Source organism: Syngnathus floridae, chromosome 15 (genome assembly GCF_059516105.1).
Source record: "Syngnathus floridae isolate MCC-2025c chromosome 15, RoL_Sflo_1.0, whole genome shotgun sequence".
In the NCBI taxonomy this organism is placed as follows: domain Eukaryota; kingdom Metazoa; phylum Chordata; class Actinopteri; order Syngnathiformes; family Syngnathidae; genus Syngnathus; species Syngnathus floridae.
In genome coordinates, this window is record NC_142427.1 from 10353631 (window position 1) to 10375124 (window position 21494).

General features: G+C 49.8%; 2 protein-coding genes and 1 long non-coding RNA gene across 8 annotated transcripts in view; 1 reads left to right on the forward strand and 2 right to left on the reverse strand.

The window, feature by feature from the left end:
* larp1 (La ribonucleoprotein 1, translational regulator) lies at positions 1-17776 on the reverse strand. Of its 6 annotated transcripts, none has more exons than XM_088398797.1 (21): positions 17567-17776; positions 9302-9366; positions 9093-9158; positions 8114-8185; positions 7060-7213; positions 6468-6590; positions 6236-6382; positions 5829-5991; positions 5584-5728; positions 5224-5392; positions 4906-5090; positions 4664-4762; positions 4253-4579; positions 3613-3736; positions 3324-3529; positions 3152-3258; positions 2929-3086; positions 2712-2856; positions 2529-2638; positions 2160-2287; positions 1-2092 (listed from the first exon to the last, which is right to left on the reverse strand). In XM_088398797.1, the coding sequence occupies exons 3-21, from the start codon at positions 9096-9098 to the stop codon at positions 1913-1915; spliced, it is 2748 nt and encodes a 915-aa protein (XP_088254923.1). In that variant the 5' UTR covers positions 9099-9158; positions 9302-9366; positions 17567-17776; the 3' UTR covers positions 1-1912. The 6 variants fall into 6 exon arrangements, with proteins under 6 accessions (XP_088254923.1, XP_088254921.1, XP_088254920.1 ...); XM_088398795.1 differs by lacking the exon at positions 17567-17776 and adding an exon at positions 13968-15294 and having other exon boundaries at positions 4664-4744; positions 4921-5090; XM_088398794.1 differs by lacking the exon at positions 17567-17776 and adding an exon at positions 13968-15294 and having other exon boundaries at positions 4664-4744.
* Positions 16511-21494, forward strand: part of LOC148386620 (uncharacterized) — a 7824-nt gene continuing 2840 nt past the window's right edge. Inside the window, exon 1 of the long non-coding RNA XR_015863091.1 lies at positions 16511-16593. This is a non-coding gene — a long non-coding RNA (uncharacterized LOC148386620). The remainder of the gene's footprint in view (positions 16594-21494) is intronic.
* ppm1e (protein phosphatase, Mg2+/Mn2+ dependent, 1E) overlaps positions 18215-21494 on the reverse strand; it is an 11124-nt gene continuing 7844 nt past the window's right edge. Inside the window, exon 7 of the mRNA XM_088398811.1 lies at positions 18215-21492. Within this exon, the coding sequence (XP_088254937.1) occupies positions 20684-21492 (809 nt within the window). The 3' untranslated portion in view covers positions 18215-20683. The remainder of the gene's footprint in view (positions 21493-21494) is intronic.

The following is a 21494-nucleotide window of genomic DNA, read 5'->3' on the forward strand; positions in this document are numbered from 1 at the left end:
GGGTTTTTTTTGTTCTATGTTTTATGGCTTTATGACATTATTGTACTTTTCAGTCTGCAGACATCATAACCAGCCATATTCCTCACACACTGCTGCGCTCATTTTGTTTTCTCCTTGTACTGTTTACATCTTCGGCACCCCCTCCACCATTTTGCGGCCAGCTCATGTCGAGAACGCGGCGCCCTCTTAAGAGTTTGTTTGAGAGGGCTGGCCGATTCCCACAAGATCCCCCAAATTCTCCAAAGGTCCCGTCAGGTGGAGAAGAAGTGAGCGCAGCCAACCAAGCACAGTTTTTTTCCCCCCTCTCATCTATATATCCGTTTTTCCACTCTTTCGGCTACCATTTGTCTCCAAGCCTCCATAAAACACTGATGTACCCATCGTGTCCCTTCAAAAACTCTTCAAGTCTCCCTGAAGAAAAAAGGAGGGGGGGGGGGGGGGTCCGGCTCTGCTTGCACCGGAAGATAAAATGAGGGCGACGTCCACACGAGAACAAAAAACGGAAGGCAAATAATTGCAGGGTTTTTTTGTTTTTTTAAACATGTGTCAGGAAGACTCAAAAAAAAATTTGGACTGATTTGTTTTAAGACTTACGGTACCCGCCAAAAAAGTAATCCAACTGTTGATGAGGCGCCAATTGATGAAAAAAAAAAAAGAGTGGGGGGGAATTTTAACAGATTTCAACATGAAACAAGATTTGCTTTTTCGTTCCCTTTTGTCGCTTTAAATACACGCTCCATGTTCCAGACGTCAAAAGGGAAAAGGAAAGAAAAAACAAAACCCCCGCCCGCGTCACACTAACAATACTGCCAGAAAAAAAAAAAAAAAGTCCAGAAGCGTCAACATGTTAATGAGTACGTATACGTGTAAGGCGGAAATAACGTCGAGCAAAAAAAAAAAAAAAAATTCTCTTCTTCATTGGTTGAGTTCACATTTACATCTTGATGGGAGGACGTCCATGAGGAACCAACTTGGCCAAAGACAAGGAGTTGCGTGTGTGTGAAGAAGAGGAGGAGAAGGAGGAGGAGGACCCCCCCCCCACCCATCCCCGAAAAATTGCCACCCAAAGCACCTGCGCCACTTCCCGCTCCTTCAAGTAATGCGGATTATTGAGTCTTCCAGTCCTTGACGGATGGATGCTGATGGATGGGACGCACAAAAACAAGGTCAGGAAGCCCCGCCCCCTCCATTTAAGGTCCATGAATCTCCTCCAAAGGAACGCCGCTTGCGCTTAAGCATGAAGAAAGCCACACGACAAAAGCCAAGTTGGGACTCGTAACAGGATCCGAATGACACTTGGAAGACAGTTGGAACACTTTGGCAAAACGTGCTCCCGACAAAAAGGGCAAAACCATTAACGATAAGGCCACTCGCAACCAACTTTGCTTCTCCTCCTTCCTTTTTGAAGCATGTTTTTTTTTCCCCCTCCCACTTGTCCATAAAAACAAAGAAAAAAAATCCAGCAAATCAAATATTTTTCGAAGGCGCTTTGGTCCGCTCGGATGTCAGCAGGGCCGTCGTTGCATGTGCTCATCGTAAAATTGTTTCCAGAGGCCGCCACACCACAAAAAAAAAAAAAATTCTTGAAAGGGAAGGAAATGAAAATAGTGGATGGTTAAATAACCTTGAAAAAAAAAAAAATCTCCACCTGGTGGAGTGGCAATGATCTGCAAAGAAAAATGTGTTTGACACCTTGTTGCTTGCTTGCCTTGTTAAGAAAAGAAAAAGGAAAATCTCAAAAACTTAAAACGCATCCATCAAGCTCTTTGTGATGATTTTCTTCCTCATTTCTCAAGCAAAAAAAAAAAAAAAAAAATAGTGATGCACCAAAGGAGAGCTGATGGGGCAACCCCAACCGACCCCCTCCCCCCTGAACCAGCGGCATGTGACTTGATATCCCCCAGTTGCGTTTTTACTTGAGCGTCTTGGCCTCGGGTTTGACGTCGTCCTTGGCTGCGGCGGCGGCGGTGGCGCCGCCCATGGGGCTGGAGCTGTTCTGGCTGTGGGGCCGACTGGAGGGATGGGAGGGGTGGCGGCGCCGGCTGTCCCCGCTGGACGAGTGACGCCGGCGGCCTCCTTCCTCCATCGGCGGCTGCAGGAGAGAGAGGAGCGACAGATTAAAACCAGCGTTTCTTCTCCTCAGGCGCCGTTTGACCCACGTCGATTCTGAAGTCCTCCAGACGCTTGAATTTGCTGAGGCACTCCTGCAGCTTGGGGTCGATCTCCAAGGCCTTAGCTTTGGAATATTTGAGGAAGGCCCAGAATTTTTCCAGTCCGTACAGCTGACCTGTGAATCCGGAAAGGTAACCGCAGGATCTTGTTTTAGGAATGTGGTCATTCAAAATATACAAGCCTTGCAGGGTGACATTTTTCTTATTACACTGAGTCATCACTAGCAGGATGGGTGTGTCCGCAGAAACAAACACGAAAGCCGATTTGTGCAAACTTGTTATATCACAAGTGTGTGTCAAGCCTTTGCGTTGCTCAGTGGGCGACTCGGCGCCATTTTTGCGGGCTTATCGTCTCACCGGCCTCGTAGTCTTTCATGGTCTCCTCCTGGAAGTCCTTGAAGATATCCGGCCGAAACTTCTTCTCCAAACCGTAGCTGTAGTACCTGAACAGGCACTCCAAACCGTACCTAGAAGAGCCAGAGCGGACGGACGGTTACTCGCGTTCCATTGGGGGAGGAAGGGAAGGGGCTGCTGCTTCACCTGTAGCCTTCTTTGCCGTCTTCCACCACCAGCTGGCGGAATTCCTCGTACATCTTCCTGTTGAAGTGATCCCGCAGGAAAAAGGACCAGAAGCGGAAGAGCGTGTTCATCTCCTGGGACTGGCCGATCCCCAGCCGCTTGCGCTCTGCGATGGGAGTCCCGGTTAGGTTGGGCCGAAGGCACGGATCGGAGAGCGCGCCGCTCGACTGGCGCTTACCGTTGAGGCAGCGCCGGCGGTATTTGTGGTAGACGTGTTGCGTGAAGCCGTTCTCCTTGAGAAGCTCGTGGGACGGGTGCTGGAACTTGGGCAGGGACTGCGGCGTGCAGCCCACGTTGCCCAGGGCCGGCGTGCCCTCCGACGGGCTGGCGTTTGAGCTGGGGCGACGGACAGAGTGAGCGGGACGTGCCCTCGGCTGCTACCGCTAAATAGTGGGCCTCACCTGACGGAGGCGGTTCTGGAGCGATGCTCTCTGGAATCCATCACCCAGCCGACGTGGCACTCCATGGGCGGGTTGGAGCTGTGTCGGGTCTTGCGCTTCCTCGGGGTCTGAGCAGAATCAATGCGGCCCGTTGAGACAAAAACAAGAGCAAGCGGGCATTTGAGCATCTCACCTTGGCGTCGACGGGCCGGCTTTCCTTAACCACTGGGTAGAAGCGCGGCGTGGCGGTGGCGTCCTTCCGATGGGGGGTGCGTGGCGTGCGAGGCGTGCGGGCGCCGCGATAGTTGGGCGACTCAGGCACGGTCGTCGGGAGCGACCGCGCTATCGACGAGGGTTCCGGTGCGCCGAAAAGTTTGTTCGCAAGGGCGTCTGTGGGGACTGAGGAGCACGCAAGGTCGACTTCATTATCACCAAGTGTGTGCTGCGCTGCGGCTTTTCAAAATAATAAAGCGAGTCCTTACTCTGTTGGGGTTGCGGGGGCCCGGGGGGCACTTCCTGGTTCGGGTCAACAGGGGGCTCTGGGGTCAAGCAGTCAAACTCTTCACGACTGATCAAGTGAACCTTCTTGAAGTTCTCCACCTCTAGCTGCAGGAGATGGAAATTATGTGGAGAAAAAAAATTGGTGAGAAGAGGGCTCACTTCACCTTTATGCCGTCGCCCGCACGCTCCCGCCGCATTCCGGAGACACAAACGTGAAACCTTCCATGACCACAACAATAGCCGCCCCAAAAAACGAGGCCGGCTCACAAACACCGAGAACGACCCACGACCAACTCACACTTGATGGTTCAGCTGCTGCCCGCTAGCGCCCAGTCCGCTCGGCCGCGCACTTTATTTCCTCCCACAAACTGTTCCACACGGCGCTGGACAACCACGTGAAGGCCTCACAAAAGAGCCCGACAACAAAAAACGAGTGGCCCAGAACAAAAGTCTCTGTTCGTGCATCCAGAAACCGCTCAAAGCTAAGAAGAAGCTTTCTGCTCCGGCGTCGAACTTTGGGACAGAAATGTCTCCAACGCGGCGGCGGCGACGAGATGGAAGCGCTGAGAAGCTACCTATTCTTTTTTGTTCTATGAATTGGACAAGCCAAAACGGCCTCACCTTGATTGTGGCGTACTCTGGCTCGTACGTGTCGTCCCACAGGTCCCGCTCGTAGTAGAAGAGCCCGTCGTTGATGACCTTGACCAGCTCGCTGGAGAGCTTGGCGCGCGACGTGTGGTGGCCCGTGCGGTCGCCGCCGGGGTGCTTGCGCAGGTAGGGCGGCGTCTGCGTCACGATCAGGATCTTGTTGACGTCGTGGTCGTCGATCTCGCCGTCAGTTTCCTCGTCGGACCAGTCAGTGAAGGTGTTGCGCCGGCCGTCCATTTGCTCCATCTCCTCGTCGAACATGAAGTCCAGCTCCTCGGGCTCGTCCTGCTCACCGCCCTCCTGCGAGCACAAGGTCTGATGAGACAACTTTGTTCTTATCCGAGACGGCAGTTCATCAGCCAGCCGTGGGTTTGACGTGGTCACCTTGTTTGTGGGGTTGGCGGAAGACGGCGAGGAGCCCAAGAGAGGCAGTGGCGAACGGCTGGCGTCGTCTTTTTCCCGCTGCTGCTGTGAGGAGGGCGCCTGCGTTAGCGCGTGACCAATATCCGGCGGGAGGAGGAGATGAGGATGGTGGTGAGGTGGCGCGACCAAATGAGCAAAACGATGGGATGCTGAGCTACGTCAAAATAAACTGAGCCGATCGACGGGTACAATGATGATGTCACCTTCTCCGGGCTGACCTTGGGTCTCGCCGGCGAGGGTCTGGGCCTCTTCTTGACCTCGATCCAGGACTCGGAGTCCAGGTCAGGGAGGCTGGCCGAGAGGCCCTTGGGCATCGTCTTAAGGTTGGAGGGCGTGTCCGATTCGGCCTTGGGCGGGCGTTGCGCTGAGGTCGAGGCTCTGAGGGACCCTGAAAGACGATGGCATCGATCATTGGAGGAGACCATCTCGCATAACAAGTGAGGCGATGACGATCAAGCTAATTCAAATCTGCAACAAAGTCCGCTCAGGAACGAATGGAGTCGGGCGGCGGGCGTCCTCACCTGCGGGCTCCTCGCTGGGCTGCCTGGGGATGAACTCGGGGCAGTTGATGAGTTGCGCGAAGTCGGTGTGGTTGGGCATGCTCAGGCCCGGAAGTGGCCACTTCTCAGGCTCCACTTTGCGGCGGATCTTCATGTCAATCACTTCCACTTCCTTGCTGTCCTTCAGAGCCTGCCGGGAAACGCGCGTTAAACAGGCGCCGAAGCTCAGCTTGTAAAAATACAATTTGCCACTTTTGTTCTTGTGCTGCGATCAGAGTTGTTTTAAGTTTTCGTCAGTGATGTCAGAAGAGACATGAGAAACTCATCAGTTTGTGCACCATAAAAAAAAAAAACTCTCAAGAGGAGCAATCGAGCACTTACTTCCAGAATGATGTTGACGTCGGTGGTGAGGGCCTGCACTCGGTGGAAGCTGGCGATGAGTCCGATGGGCAGGAAGCCCTCCTGATCCATCTTCCTGCGGAGGAAGAAGTCGCGCTCCAGGTTGTCCAGGCTGAAGTAGTACTCACTGCAACAAAACAAAAAAAATGTTTTCACAAATTCAAACAACTAATTGAAACTCATCCAAGAGATTAAGCTCATCCCATCTCCTGCAGCTCCAAACTCACATCTGCCTCTTGATGTAGTCCTTGAGCAGGTCCTGGTCTACCGAGTAGAGGTCACTGCTGCTCATGTTGTCGTAGTAGTAGGTGACTGAGTTGCTGAATTTCGCTTCGTAGGGTCCGTCTTTCATCTCGTACGACTTGTAGCCTTGGTGGTAGTAGTAGTGGCCTGAAGGGGGTGCCAAAAGGGTTCTTGAAATTGCATTCGATTAAAAGGGGGGGAGCTAAGTCAAAGTTAGTTTTGCTTTAAAAAAAATGTGGTGAAGCTTCAATGCCGCAATCAGAGTTGTGAAAGTTCTCTCCATGGAAAGTCAGAGAAGAGACATGAATATCTCATCATGTATACAGCACATGTGCAAATGTCACCCAAAAAAAAAAACCTCCAAATTTATTTTAATATGTTGTTAATATACCTCTGCCGCGTCCTCGTCCCCGGCCCCTTCCTCGGCCGCGCCCGCGTCCCCGGAAGCCGCCGCGGAAGGGCGCCCCCTCGCTCTTGACGCTCGACACCTCATCGTGGTCGTCACGCCACTCCCGCTCGTACTTCTGACTGTGCCAGTCTGCAACGGGCGAACCACACCCAACACCGGGAAAAGCACAGTTGAGTATAAAACTGTCCCGTGACACTGACGGCCAAGAGCTTACCACGGAGGTCATTCCTGGCGTTGGGCGGCAGGCGAAGATTTTCGTTTTGCCTGCTGTTATTGCGGGAGGCCGAGCGCTCCCGCGGCCCCTCGATCATCAGGGGGACCCACTTCTGCTTGTTTCCTGTTTGCCATCACACAGCAGACCCGTTAAGAATTAAAAAAGATTAACAAAGAAAAGTTTTTCCTCTTTTGTTCTTTGAATTAGTTGGGGAGGGAGGGGGACAAATCCAATTGAAGACAAATGATTGAAAACAGCATTTAGTCAGCTGCAGTAACTCTGTTGGCCAGCAGGGGGGAGGAGTGATCTATTTCTTTGCGCAGTGAGCTGAATGAGGAGGTCAAACAAGTGAACGACAGTGCATGTGGGAATGACACGACTTCTTTCAAGTGACGTGGCGCTCCGTAAGTCCACGCAACCAGTGGACCCGGGGACAAAGTTCAACATGGTCAGCAGAACACAACGGGAAATTGAACGTCTGCAATTAACTGCGTAGCACCATCAGAAATGATATTTGACCCAAATTTCACAGTGCTGATTATGTATAATTGTCCGAACTTGGACCCGCGAGCCTAAGTTTGAGCCAATTCACCTTTTTTCTTTTGGCCGTTCTTCTGAGAGTCGTCGTCTCCGTTCTTCTCCTCTCCGGAGTCGTCCGACTTGTTGGTCTTCAGATTCTCCTTACTTTCCTCGTTGCTCTCGCGCTTCTCCTTGGTTTCCTTCTTGGTGGAGATCCTCCTGTGGGCCTTCATGGGACAAGATGTTAAGGCGTTAGCGACAAATGTGCACGTGCTGGCGCCCTAGAGAGCCACGACACCGCAAACACAACGAGACTGCGAGCTGTTTGCGCAGGAAATCATGCAAAGCGTTCTCACCAAGTCGATTAAAGTACACCGCGTTCTATGCCGCTGAACGCTCACACACACCTCCTTGTATTTAAATTAAAAAAAAACTCAAATCCACCTCCCAAAAGAACACTCAACACGCCCAACCAAATTTTGACACCATAATCACACAGGAAAACGTTCTTTTCCAACTGCATCCAGTCAACGACCATTTACGCTATAAGGGAAACGTAGCAGCGGGATTAGCAACACCAGACTGATTAACGGCAGCACGTGTATGCGTAATCCACTTAACCCTGCTGTAAGTGTCCAAGCGTTGAATGGCGGATGGAAAATACAAGTCATGAGGGTGAGGAGAAACACTGGATGGAGCTGTTGAAACTTTGGAGTCGGACCTGGAAATCTATTTGGTGATTCGGCACCATGGAGCGAGCTACGCTAACTGGCGTTCTTGTTAAAGTGGCAGCACTGCTAACGAACTAGTTCAAATGGCAGCGCTGCTAATGAGCTAAGCTAATTGACGTTCACAACTCAAGAGACTGATGTCATGTCGCCTTTAATGCTTCGGGAGGTCTTTGAGTAAATATTCAATTGGTTTAAAAACATGCAGAAAAGGGAAAGATTGACGCCACTCTTCAATTTGAATACGAAGAGCGGTTTCGTTCGACTTATTCGGAATCTTGCGTTGACTAGCGTCATGGTTTAGCTTTCTACTGGCGTGCTAATGGCGCACGGCGAGCGGCTGTCAACAGGCGGGGCAGGTTGCGGGCAAACGACGAGGGGCCGCCGCTTGAAACTTACAGAGGATCTCCACGAGTCTTTGACCTGCCTGACCGTCGGCGGGCAGGACACGGTCCGTGTCACTGCCTCGATCTGAACAGAGGGAGGGAGGGAAGAGCAGTTTAGAGGAGACAATGAGTGGACCGAGATGACAAAAGGCACACCGAAAAAAAAAAGGAATGTTTACAGATACAAATGAGCTGGATGGGGAACAAACCTAGGCCTGCCTGTTAGGGGAAGTCATTTGGATTTGGAGAACATACATGGATGAGGATGAAGGTAAGCATGGTATTGGTGCAGCTATGCGTGGGATGGAAAATGTCAGCGGGGACAAGAAGAAGTAGGGCCATCCTGAATTCTGCGCCGGTGAATTCGGACCAACTACCCATCGACCAAACACGAGTCAAAAGGACAAGCCGGACAAAGACAACACAATAACGCGAGCCAAGATCTCTTTGCTCCCAAGATTGACCTTTGCATCACAAAGCGTCAGCACGCACACGCTCCGATTACGCCACGCTCGTACAGTCCCTCAAAATAGCGGTGGAGGCATCGTAGATCCGGGGGCCGGTGACCAAGAGGGGATCCCTAAAAGGACATCCCTTCCCAGGCGGTGACCAGCTCCCCCCCACCCTCACCCCCACCGTGTCTGGTGGCATTTATTCCAGGCTCCCATGACGCTGACCCACATAACACCGCTGAGCAACGCCAGAACATCCACGGCTCTGAAATAGCCGGCCGCGCCCGGGGCTGCCGCTTAAACTTGTGTGTGTGTGAGTCAGGACCCGAGCCTGAACTAGCTGAGCGGCTTGAAGTGACAGGTGCTTCTGAGGTTGTGCTTTGACGCCTTTATTATGCAACAGAAGCACTTGGCAAAATGAAGCCACGTACCTTAAGACCTTTCCATTCGGTGGATAATCAGACACTATTTTTTTGTTTGTCGTAGACGATAATCTGCTGAAAGCCGAATAGAGGGGGAAAGAAACCCCAAAATACCCACCTGCATGTCTTTAGTTGCGATTTCTCCCGGGGTGGGCCAGCTGTTGGTGTCGCCAAAGTCGCCAACCTGAGCGGACGGGGTCACAATCCGTCATTGCCAAGCACACGATTACACAAACTACAAATTAACACCACATAACTTCTGGTGAAAGCCATCAAAATAACATGAAAGCATCAGTTTTTTGGGGGGGAACATTCGGCGACATTTACCTTTCCTCCTCGTCTGGGCTTGGGAGGGTTGCCCGCTCTCACCACCTTGGCGGGACCGCTCGACTCTGTTGAGACGAGAACGCACGAGTCAAGAGCGGGAAAACGCAGCGCAGTCGTCGGCCATCTTAAGTGATTTTCTTCATCAGCTTATCGGGTCTCAATCATTCCTCACATTCCGGGACAAAGTTCCAAATAAAGGGCAGACCGCTTAAAGATGCTCTTTCAACAACCGGGAACATGGGGAATGAGTCAGCGGCAAACAGCGTGAAGTCTCTTAACTTTTTCCACACCTTCAAACTTTATGACAACGTCGGTGTTCTCAAAGTACACTTGACTCGTTTGTGACCTTCCACAAAGTTCTCAAAGCCAAATGTAGCACGGGACGTTGAATGGATGAACGGGTGTGGCACGTCATTAATTCGGGAAAAAAAAGGTGCTTGACGTGAAAAGGCGTCAACACGATGACTCTGCATTTATTGTGGTTGAAAGCCAAAGGGAAAGGTCCGCCAAAATTCACCGAGTTGACCACGGTCTAATCATGGAAGGCATCGCTCGTGACATCGCAAACTATGACGGAAAGACACTTTAAAACCGGTTTTGGATTGAGTCCCGCCCGCCCTCAAGGATTGAAGAAGGACGATTTAATCTACTCCCGGGGTTCTTCAACCAGATCATCACTTGGATATCAACAACTGGACGCAAATGTGACATTATTGTTGATGCAACGTCTTTTTGCTATGACAGATAAAGCAGGCGGATTCTTTTGAAAATGAGTCGAAAGTAGCCGTCGTCATCATGACTCAGTTCAAGACAAGTCAGGTGAACGATTGCGCCGCCGCTGTTGAGCTTGAAGAAAAGCAGCCCGACTATGAATTATGTACTCGGCCCCGTTGACCGCCCGCGTCAGAAAACTCAATCCAAGGAGCCCGGGGGCGACGGCGCTGGGATCGGATAACTGCGGCGTCTCACACCCGGCGCACCAGAACGACCGGCGCTGGCAAACGCCAGAGCGACGTCAGAGCTGAGCTTCCGCGGCAAGGTGCCAAACGTCAGCTGCGCTGGCAACCGGCGCGCATTCCACAACGTGGCGGCTGACAAACCAGAGCTTTGTCTCGCCGAATTGCTGCGTGTCCGGGCTTACAAAAGCTGGAATGATCTTTTTCATAAAGCTTACAAGTGCGCCCGCCGCGCCATTATGGACAAAAATCACTCGGGCTGGTGCCAGAGTTTCAAATTAAAAGCGGCATTTGTTTCCTCACAAGCCTGCAATTCGCCGTTGTAAACATTGAGGGGGGGGGCGTAACGGCAGAGCAGCAGCGTTGAGCTCGCAAGACCCAAATATGGAGGAAACGGACAATGAGTTACTGCACAGCACTTGGCCAGCGGCACCGGAGCGCGTGAGCGCGGCGGCGTTCCTTCTCGTCTGCTTTTTTGTGTACAAATGCAGCGCAATAATTCATCGGCGGGCTGTGGCCTGCGGGAGGGTCGAGTGGGACAAATAAATCCCAGCCAGCTTAATTGACGAGGGCTTCGGCCGGCGTGACGTCACCGACAAAACCGGCCTTAAAACTGTCAAACGCTTTTGCCGCACCAGGTTTTACAACAAAATTGCCACCAATAAGCTCATACCAGCCAATTTGTCTTTTTTTTAAATGTTTTTATTGATTTTGCTTAACTTTATTAGTCACGGAAGATTTGTTATATATTAAAAGTGCTCATTCCACATTTAAGAAAAAAGGGAAGCCACTTGTGACGCTGCTGTACGGACTCGAAAAAGCACTCGCTTCAAAATGAGCGCTGTGGCGGGCGGGGACAGGAGAGATAAAACTGGAATCTAGCGAGTGTTCACTGTATTGACAATGACTCACATGCTAATCCAATCAACTCGCAAGTCGGGCGAGGAAGGAAAACCTCAGACTTGAGGCAGGGAAAAAAAAAAAATGGTTTGGATGAGAGGTCTCCAGAGAGCCCCGGAGGCTCCCCGACACTGGACACGCCACGGATGTGAAGGGTCCACACCCTGCTGAGCTCTATCGGCCGGCGCAGACTCGGCCTGCAGCAGATAAAGCGGTCCGAGATGAAGCGCTTGAGACAAGAGCTCCTCTCAAACAGCTGATAGTCTGCGTGCACGCGTGTCGACTGGGTGGAGGACGGCAACGGGGGGAGATGCCCTTCATCGTTTCAACCTCGCCCACAAAAATTAGAATGGACACACTGATACACGTCTCAGCGACTCAGTAAGCTATCGGTAGCTCTTCGCTGAGGATAAAGAATTTATGCCCGTGAGAATTGTCTGCTTAGAAGCGTCGCTCTGCTGTTTTGAGTTCAAATATTGCTTCAAGCTTTAGAAGAACACCGATGCTACACGTTGGCCCACATGTGGGGTTTCATAATGTTAGCATTGAGAGGGTGCTATTGATCAGGACCCCTATCTGCATTTCAACCTCATGTGACTCCTGTCAACATTGTTGCACGGCAGATGACGCAACAACAAAACCCCCCTTGTGACGACACGCTGCGTGGCCGCCACTTGAGGTGGACCCGGATTTTGCTCCCAGTCTCCCTGGGCTATTTTTATTGCATTCCAACCTATTTGTTTAAGAGTCTTTTGACAAATCGTGGCTGCAAGGGCTCACGAGTTTACTGCCATTCCAACTGTGTCACATCTGAATCACAAGCGGCATGAGACACGCAGTATTTCTCTTTGCTCTCAAATCCACAAGACCGTGGCAGCTTTGGGCTCAAAAACAGATGGTGAGGCCTCAAACCTTAAGGCTTGGTTGAGGCGGTGCTTGCAGAATGCACCATACCCATGTCGCCATCCTACAAACAAGCCACCTGCGATGTTGAAATACGGTTCCACTCTTATCAAGGACTGATTTTCATCCAAGGACACGCTAAGTACACACATACTGACCTCTATTCAAGAATTAACTGTTAGGCCCCGCTTCACACTGACAGGGAAGAAACAAATGTTCACGGAGCGTGTGCTTGGTCGTGTCTCGCTTATTTGCACAATCAGTAAAAATGATCTAGATGGAGGCAGCGCAACACTAAGTTTGCTGGTATTGCTTTGGCTGCATCTTCTTTGTTACCTGTCCTCGACCCAATCTATGTGCTTCTGCACGTTACTGGTTTTGCTTTTTTAGACAGCACTCACTGCCTTTGCAATTTGCCAGAATACTATGACCTTTTGCACAAAGCTATTGGGAATTATTTATGTGGTTATTTTGCTGGAAGAGGCCTATTTTTCCAGGAGGCTTGACCTACTTCACGTCATCAAACTATGTCTTCCTATCAACGTTTGAACGAAAAAGGACAGCGTTGTTCCTGACGTTCTGGACCCCGGAAAAGAGAGGAAAGTGGGGTGGGCAGGTGTCAAAACATATGGTCAGCGAATAGTTGTTGATCGGAGTAAAATAAGTCCGATGTACTTGCTGATGCTGCAGCACTTTTACATTTAAAGTCCACCGGACCGCCTGCCAGAAGCTTCGTCTAACAGCTGTGCGATTTTCAATACAAGCGGCAGCGTGGCGCTGGTGGACAAATGGCGAAAAGACACGTTGTCTTTGCGTTCACCGGGGCCCTGTTGTGGGTTAAAAGGGGCCTTACCACTTAACATTTTGGGATGAAAAGATTACTCTGGATGACAAAAGGCACCACGTTGCTAATCACAATGTCGAGCGTTCGTGAGCCAAATCACCATGACTTGCACGGAGCCACGTTAGCATGCACGGCTAACTGCTAGCAGAGGAGACCTCGGCGTCGCGTAGGCGACGTGACAATCGGGTCAATAAACAAGCAGCGCAACAATCGACAGCACAAAGAATAAAAAGAAGGGCGTGATTGCAGCAAGTTGCGATTAGCTAGCTGGCGTCCGTTAGCCGAGCTTACCATGCCGTCTACACGTGGAGTGAACACGTGACGTCTCACAACAAACCTGCTCGCTTGTTACAGAACATTAATAAACGTGCCAAATATTCGCCAGATAACCACAGAATTGAGTGCGTTGAAGGCACGTCAGGCATTTTAAAAATAACTAAGTGGAAATGAGGGCAAATGTTTGGAGCGTTTAAGCTAGGCCCGTGCTATTGTTAGCCGGGGCGGGCGTCTCCACTCTTTTCTTCCCCTCAGTTATTTGTTTATCGATTTATCTATTTGTCTTTGCACAAAGCCACTTTAAAACGAGTAACCGCACTTAAGCCGACTAGGCGCGTCAGTTACTTCAACCCAATGTTTTAAAAGTCCCGTGACGGGTGCGTTTAAACACCCCAAAAACCTACTCGAGTCGGCCATTGATCGACTTTCAGTTCATGGTTGTGACGTTGCGCTATGAAGCATCACAACTTTCAAAGCAAAAAAAAAAAACAAGTCACTTATGAAAGGGTGCGCGTATGTGTGTGTGTGCAATGGCGTCCCTTGTGCAACGAGACACCCAGTGGCTCCACTTTAGCCACCCTGGACTCCAGGAATAGCCTGAGTGGAGGAGGGGTGCATGGATCCATGCACGGACTCCAAATATATCCGTCAGGACTTGACATTTGCACCCCATGATCGGCCGCTACCTGGCCCACCTGACAGACACTTGCTGTATGGACTCACGGACACGCGAGTGACAGGCGGCGGGGCATAGGGGAAGGAAGAGAAGCGAACGAAAATTACTCACCGTGATGTGCTTGTCCGTTCACACTGACAACAGTCACCGGGTTCATTTTCCTAGTCCACGGGTTCACCTTGGGCGGGGGCGCTTCGGTAAACTCCTTCCGGCTTTTACAACCTTCCTCGTCGGCCCTGGCCTCGCTGTCACAGCCCCCCTCGTCCGCATTCGTGTTCCGCGTGGGACTCTCAGAGCTCTCCCCGTGCCTGCCGCCTCGGCGGCTGCCGGGCTCCTCCTCCTCGTCGTCGACCCCCGCTGCCTGGCTCCGCTTGGCCCCGTCGACCTCCAGCTCCGGGTCGTCGCGGATCACTTCGCCGCGCTCCTCCGCTTTGGTAAGCAGGTTGGCCGGCAGAAGAGCCTCCACCTGAGTGGCCATTTGCAAGAGCCGTCGTTCTCCCACCCCCTACGGGATTACCAGTCCTCCTCCTCCTCCTCTCCCCCCCTCCCCCGGTCCGAATTCGCTCGAAGGGGAAAAGTGAAGTAGTTCGCTGCGAGTTTGACGCTCCTCTGTCGCTCTCAGACGAACCGAGCTTCGCTCCAAGTCGCAGAGACGTCCACGGATGTTTCAAACATGAAAAAATGCAAAAATGAACGGTGTCCGATAGGCCTGTACGGGGGGAGAACAACCCTACCTCCGCTGCTAGCAGCAATATGGTCGCTCTCCACCACGCGATACTAGGGGGCGCGCACGTACGCCGTCGAGGGGGAGTAGGCACGTACAGTCGGGAGCGCGCATCCGTGAAACGTAATAGCAATGCTGCGTTCACGGTTTTGTGGTTAAAAAAAGACGCGTCTTTTCCATTTCAAACATCGACCCCTTTTGATGCGAATTTCGATTCCAGTTTACAATGGTTTTGTAGCAAATGTACGTGTAATTTCAAACGCAACATTTGTACAGTATAACGACTGCCGCGTAAGCTTGTTGAACCAATCGTAGTTTATTTGAAGGTGTATTTTTCTGACAGCGTGAACGCGGCACTAAAGCTTCGAGACACGTCATAGTATAGCTACGTTCAGCGTCCTCAGGTAAAAAGAACGCGTATTTTCAACTTCGAATATCGAGCCTTTCTACAAAGAGTTTTGATTCCATTTTGAAATTATGTTTGCATCTGTGCCATGTCTGTATTTTTAAATAAACTTTTTTTCCACGAAATGCTTACTTTTTATTCCTATACATCTATTCCTCCATCTATCAAACGTGAGTACTGACACGTATTCGTGTTAAAGCACTCTTAGTTTATTCGAATTTGCATTTTCAAACCCCAAAAAGATAACTGACTCAAAGAGGCCTAAATCTTGTTGGTCGTCGACTCAATAAACAAGTACAGTGTTGACCTGTCTAAAGTAGCGTGTCCTTGAACGCCTCTTTTGCCCCCCACCTACCCACCCCGCACGTGTCCACGCCGTGTGCGCATGTCTCTCGAAGTAACCGTAATTTTGTTTTGATGCTGTACTTTTGATTTGTAATCACCAGTTTCATAATGACTATAAAGCACTCTGTTATGTTCCGTTTAGTTTCAGTTTCCAGCTCACTGTAAAAAAAATAAAATAATTTTGTTTATGTAATGCAGTATGCACACGGGGTAGTAGTAATGCATGCATGCAGGCAAAAGTGGACAGTTACTAAGTTGCGTTGCTTGCATACCACTCTTGTGCTGGACTGGGAGGTTGTCACACTTGAACTGGGTGGAGTACATGAATGCAACGAAGGGCACATTTCGTCCAACCTTACCGCAAATTATTATGAAAGAAAGAAAACCCAAAGGGCGGTGCGTTGCAAAAGCGAACAAATTAATAGTGACGTATTCATCAAATAGGCAGTTGGTCAAACAGGGGAGTAGTCGATATTTTGTATAAGATTGTTGTTGTTGGTATTTACACAAAGCAAGTCAGCCAAGTTCCTTCAAAGTCACATGACGATGATGCCTTCAGGCAGCACGCTCTCCTTTGTCAATGCATTCAACTGCAAAAATCAATTCTTCTCTCCCACAATGCGCGTACATGGGAAGTGATTGATGGTTGACATTTGATTTATGCCTGCATTGTCCATTTGATTGTTCTGTGTCATAAAGAAGCCTTTGAGGAGAATAAACATAGCCAATGGTGGATAATCAATATTCACTCAAGGTTGCTGGCACGCTTGGACTCCAGTTTGTTCCTTCGACCGCTAAGGCCTACCGAGGCCCCCGGATAGTAAACAGGTCGCCGTGCGACTCAATGGCGGAGCGCTCCGCTCTTTGTGTGTAACCGCTCGGGGGACACATAAAGCTTGGTGCCATTGTCCGTCGCGCCGCGCCTTTCTGCCGCCGTAATCGCCAGTAAAAACACAAGTCAGCAGCTGGTCAGCAAGTCACAGTTGAAAGCGGCTAAATGGCACATTTGCTCTGTAAGCAGGACCGGTTCGATTGTTACGTACATGTGCCGTCCCCCAACCCCCACCCCACGGTGAGTTCATAAAGCATTGATGATGGGTCACCGCTTAGCGACAAAATCTCAAGGCCTACTGGTAGCATTGAAGGGACACCTTGATCATCATGTATGTCATAGGACGTAAAAGCAGTGTCAGAACTAAAATAGTTAAAGGCACTGTTGGGATTTTGGGTGGTCCTCACTCAACTATGTGAACCCTCTTGAGGTAATTATTGCGGTCGGTCGTACTAAATATATCACAAAACAAGTCACACCCTGCTGATGAGCAGCGTTGTGATTGGCCCAGCGTGTTGCATTGCTGGCTTTCTGATGAAAAGGCATGTGACCTGTCGTTGTTGCCGTGGCAGCGCGGCGATACGGCAGCGACTTGCGCAGTCTTGCCAAGCTTGTTTCAACCTGCGCGGCCTTTTAAGCAACATTATGGGAGAAGACAGAGTTGCTGTGTATCGTAGCTTGAAAGTTGCTCGCAAAAGAAGTTTGGTGTCAGGGTGTGTCGTCCCTGACAGAAGCTGATAGGAGTTCAGGTACCACCCACAAATGAGCACACAAACGACCTGACGTGACTTCACCACAATGAATATAGTAGTATAAGTACCACTATTATTAATTTTAAATGCATCGCCATAATCACTGCTAATCATTATTACCACAAGGCTGATCATGGAGAATGTAAGAGTCCAGCGATTGTTAGCGGCTATGTTTACATGGGGAATTTTATTCGGTTTAAAAGCCTAATAGGAATAAAAATGCTTCATATGCACACCATTCTGGTCAAGAATTTATTCTGAATGAGTGGACTGCTTTATGTCCATTGATAATCCGATCAGTGTGCATTAAATTTTAATCCGAACTCTGATTGGATCAAAGAAATTTTGTCCACAAATGTAGCCAGCGCAGTAAGTTTTTTTTTTCTCTAAAAGTATCTTAGAGATTGATTCTAGGGGGTTTCATAAACATTCCCCCGAGCCCCTGCCCCAGGCATGCAGTGAGCTTTGCACGCCCCTGAACGCAGCACTTCGAGGCGTGGCTCAATGTGGGGGGGGACTTAAACGTTTAACTCCGCCTTTTTTCTTTGCTATTCTTTTTAAGGAATTGATTTACCAATTTAATGATACGTCACAAGACTTTGAATAATCGAAAATGAAACTTTACACTCACGCAGTCGGGGCGGAACTTACGTAATCGTCTTGGCGGAAGTGGTTTAAACGGCCATGTTCATTTTGGGCGACCACAACAAATTCTCGTTGACAAGAGCCACGGAAACTCGTGCAGCGTGTTCATGATGTTTACGCTAATTAAACAGAATTCTCCAAGTTTACAGTTCCTTTTTTGTCTCGGTCAAGACCGTTGAAAGAAGCTTGTCACAGACTGCAATGATGTTGTTCCACATCGTTTTCACTCCACGTGTATTGTCCGCGTCTGCTTATTTCTGCGCATGCGTAAAACGTACTAAGTTCACTTCCGCCTACAAGGGTGAGAGCGAGCCATTAAATGTGTTGCAACACTTTCAAATGAGTTGCGTGTCTCTATAATAGATTAGGCTTTCGATAGTACAAGAATAAATTGCTCAACAATGGCTCTTCTATCTCTTCTAATATGTGCGTGGGATGCTATTTTTTGTGACAAGCAACGACGCATGCTGAACCCACGCACGCGCTTCAGTTCATTGTTGATTTGCTTTCGCTTTAAAAGGGCGCAATTGCGCCGTCTCGCCTGTAGGTGGCAATGTTTCCCACTTTTTGCATGCGTGAAGGCCTTTTACCATTTACAGTTGGAAAAAATAGAATTAAACCTCCCATTGCCACAAAACAAGACATGAGGCAGTGTGAAGTGAAGTTCTAGTCTTTATATACATGATATAGTAAGTCACCAGTTACACTACACATGTATTAGTTATTTACTGTATATACTAGAGGAACACACATCATACACGTACATATTAATTCTATTGAATACTTGCTCTCAATTTAAACGGCACATGTTCACGGGGGTTCGTTTTGTCCACGGACAAACCCCCCGGGGAACATCATTTTGTTCCCACCGCATTATTGCTTACAGAGAAAGAAGAGAAAGAAAAGCTTTTCTGTGTTCCCAGACACAAAGCACAATTCTGAAAGGCGAGCCAAATGATCAACTGATGATGACAACTAGAGTGGGCTAACACTGATTGTGAATGAATAAAGCAAAGGCAAATCTTCAGATGAGTTGAAATCAAGGTTCAAGTTCTGACAAAAAAAAAGGAGGGGGGGGGGCTATTGTTGCACTCAGTACTTATGAGTGCTTCATCAGTGTGCAACTCTGGGTCGCCTCTTGCAGAAACAGCCAAAAAACATTCGAGGAGCCAGGCATTACCTTATTACATGGAAAACGGGATCAAAATTGATTTAATGTGCATTTAGTTCAACAGTGTTCATTTTTTATCAATATGAAAGGGTAAAGATGAAACCTTTTTTGACAGCACAATGGTATCTAAGCAGTATTCATTTAATAACCAATACGAACCTTCCTGTACTAGCGATTCAAAAAGAGTTATTATTGCAAGATGTGTGCTTTCAAAATAAAAGAGTTTGCAACAAAGTGAGGGGGGCGACTGGCAAAATGTGGTTTAAGGCGGATAAAATAAAGCTGCAGCTACGGCGATCACAATGATTGAACAACTATTGGTGGTCACGTTTACAATATGTAGCAGCAGGAAACAGTGACAGCCTTTAAACACAACAAGCTGGGAGAAGTGGGTGTCGAGTGTCACAAAAATACAGGCATCGCCAAATACCCCAATTTTTTTTTACCGACTCTGAAGGCGGAAATGTTGTCTCCGTTCTGTGTCGGTACCGTTTATACAGTTCAGCGACACAAACAAAAGGCAGAAAAGTTTTTATGGGGAGCGACGAACAAGCTACGCACGTACGTCACAGAATGTGCAAATTTTATGGGTCACTTCTTCAAGCAGGCGGGAGCGAAGTTGTTTTGATAGCCGCAACGATACGAAAGCAAGTGACCATTTGAGAAAAAAAAAACTACCAATAAAAAATCCGTCATCATTCATTAAGCACACTAAATGGGAATTAATGTAATACCATTTAATTTACATTAGGCCAGTTAGTGGTCATTTAGCATAAAGTTGTGAAATATCCAGAAGGTCTATTAGCAGGATTATATGTGGTTTGTCATTTAATTGATGGATTCAAGTGGCGCTATGGATTACGCGGTAATTGACATTAGCATCGCAGAGGTGAGTAATACTGTAGTTTTATTTACAGACAACAACAACAAAAACTGGTCTGCTCGCTAACTTAGGTTCATCAGTAACAAAAAAAATGTGCAAACAATGGTAAAAGGATGAGCTCAAGTGTCGCTTAATATGCGTATATGTAAGTAAAGAAGCAAGAAGATTAGAAAACTGGACAGTGAAAATCAGCTTGATGTTGGAAACCAAAATAAAACATTTGGTCTTTTTTTAAATTGTTGTATCTATATTCTGAGCTAGCCAACTAACTGGTTTCCAATCTTTATTCTAGTTTAAGACATGGAATTTTTGGAAACTCGGCTGATATGCTAATGGCTATCGAGCTACCCGATTGGTTAGCTGGCTACTTGGTTTTCAGAAACCAAATAAATGATGCTGATGATCCAGACTGTATTAGTACGTTTTGGGGTAAGGTGGCTTTGACAGAAGGCACGTGTTCTGTAGCTTTTCAAGTCTCCACGCTGTGTTCCGCTGACAATAATTGCGTCAGCAGACATCGACGGAACACATCCCCAAATCACCCTTTGTCCTCTCCCAAAGGCCCATTATCGCCGGGCCTAAATCCACATTGGGGAAAGCATGATACAACATCTAATCAGGTAAGTAACTACTAATCTTCTGTAATCCACCATTTAAGCGCTTTTATCTGTAGACGAGCCGTGGGTGGATAACGGGCCGGGTCAACGGCGGAACGAGAGAGGGGTCAGTGGTATCGGTGTCAAAAACCCTGAAAGGAACCAACAGTCCTCCTGACCAATGAAAAGCATTGTTGGAAATGAGCAAAAACCATCAGTGTGGAAGCTTTGTAGCTTCCCGATGATGTGGTGGTATACTTTGGAGCGAAGCTTGTGTTTGGTGGGCTGGCTGACACTGACTACGTTTCATTTGCTTTTTTTTGTTGGTTTGGGACAGACACCACCAGTCAATTGTCACGTTTACGAACGCAGGAGCCACAACTATCTAAACTAGCCAAAAAAGAAACGTGTCAGATGGGAGGAGGATAAACGGGAGGGAGGGAGGTGGTTCCGTGTTGGGGCGGCGGGTCGCGTCAGATGGCGGCGTCGCGGGAAAGTCGGGGCACGGCCGCGCCGGGCCTCCAGATGGCGTGGAGGGGTGAAGAACCGGGCGGCTCGGCGAATCCACGGCGCCACCTGAGGTGGCGTCTCGGCCCGGGCACCCGGCCGAACAGCCAGGTGGTCCGGGGCCCCAGCGGGTCCGTGAAAGAGAGGCGGGATCTGCGCCTCAGCGGGCGCTTCTCTAGGAAGTGCGAGCCCCGCAGGATAGGCATGCGACCCCCCAGCGCGGGCACCCCGAGGCTGAGGCTGGTTCTGTCCGTGAAGGAGTCGGTCCGATCTTCGTAGGCGAGGTCGGCGGGCGCCGAGCACTGCTGCAGGGGCCATCCGCCGCGGCTTTTGCCGCCGTTGTCCGCCGCGCTGCCCCCCTCGCCGCCTCGCTCCGCCCTTCCCGCGTCCTCCTCTTCCTCCTCCTCCTCCTCTTCGGGTTCCTCCTTGGCATCGGCCACGGGCTCCTCTTCCACCTCGGCGGCGCCCTCGTCGTCCTCCTCCTCGGTGCTGGCGGGCGGCGGCGGGGTGCGCGGGTCCCGCAGGAAGACGGCAACGACGGTGATGTTGTCGCTGGAGCCGGCGTCGCGGGCCGAGGCCACCAGCTTGTGCGCCACCATGGCCGTGTCTCCGGCGTTCTCCTGGAGGTGATCGCTCACCACCCGCACCGCCTCATCCGGACTCACCGTGTCCCAGAAGCCGTCGCAGGCCAGGAGGAGGTAGTCCTCCGAGCCGTCTAGCGGGAAGGCGGCATGGTCGGCGTCGCCGCAGATGTAGGGCTTGTGCTCCGAGTCACCT

Coding starts and splice junctions, on each gene's coding strand:
- larp1 (XM_088398792.1), bottom strand. CDS start 14,334: ATGGCCACTCAGGTGGAGGCTCTTCTGCCGGCCAACCTGCTTACCAAA. Junction 6,383..6,467: donor CGCCAGGAATGACCTCCGTG/GTAAGCTCTTGG, acceptor CGCCCGTTGCAG/ACTGGCACAGTCAGAAGTAC. Junction 3,087..3,151: donor TCCAGAACCGCCTCCGTCAG/GTGAGGCCCACT, acceptor CCGTCGCCCCAG/CTCAAACGCCAGCCCGTCGG.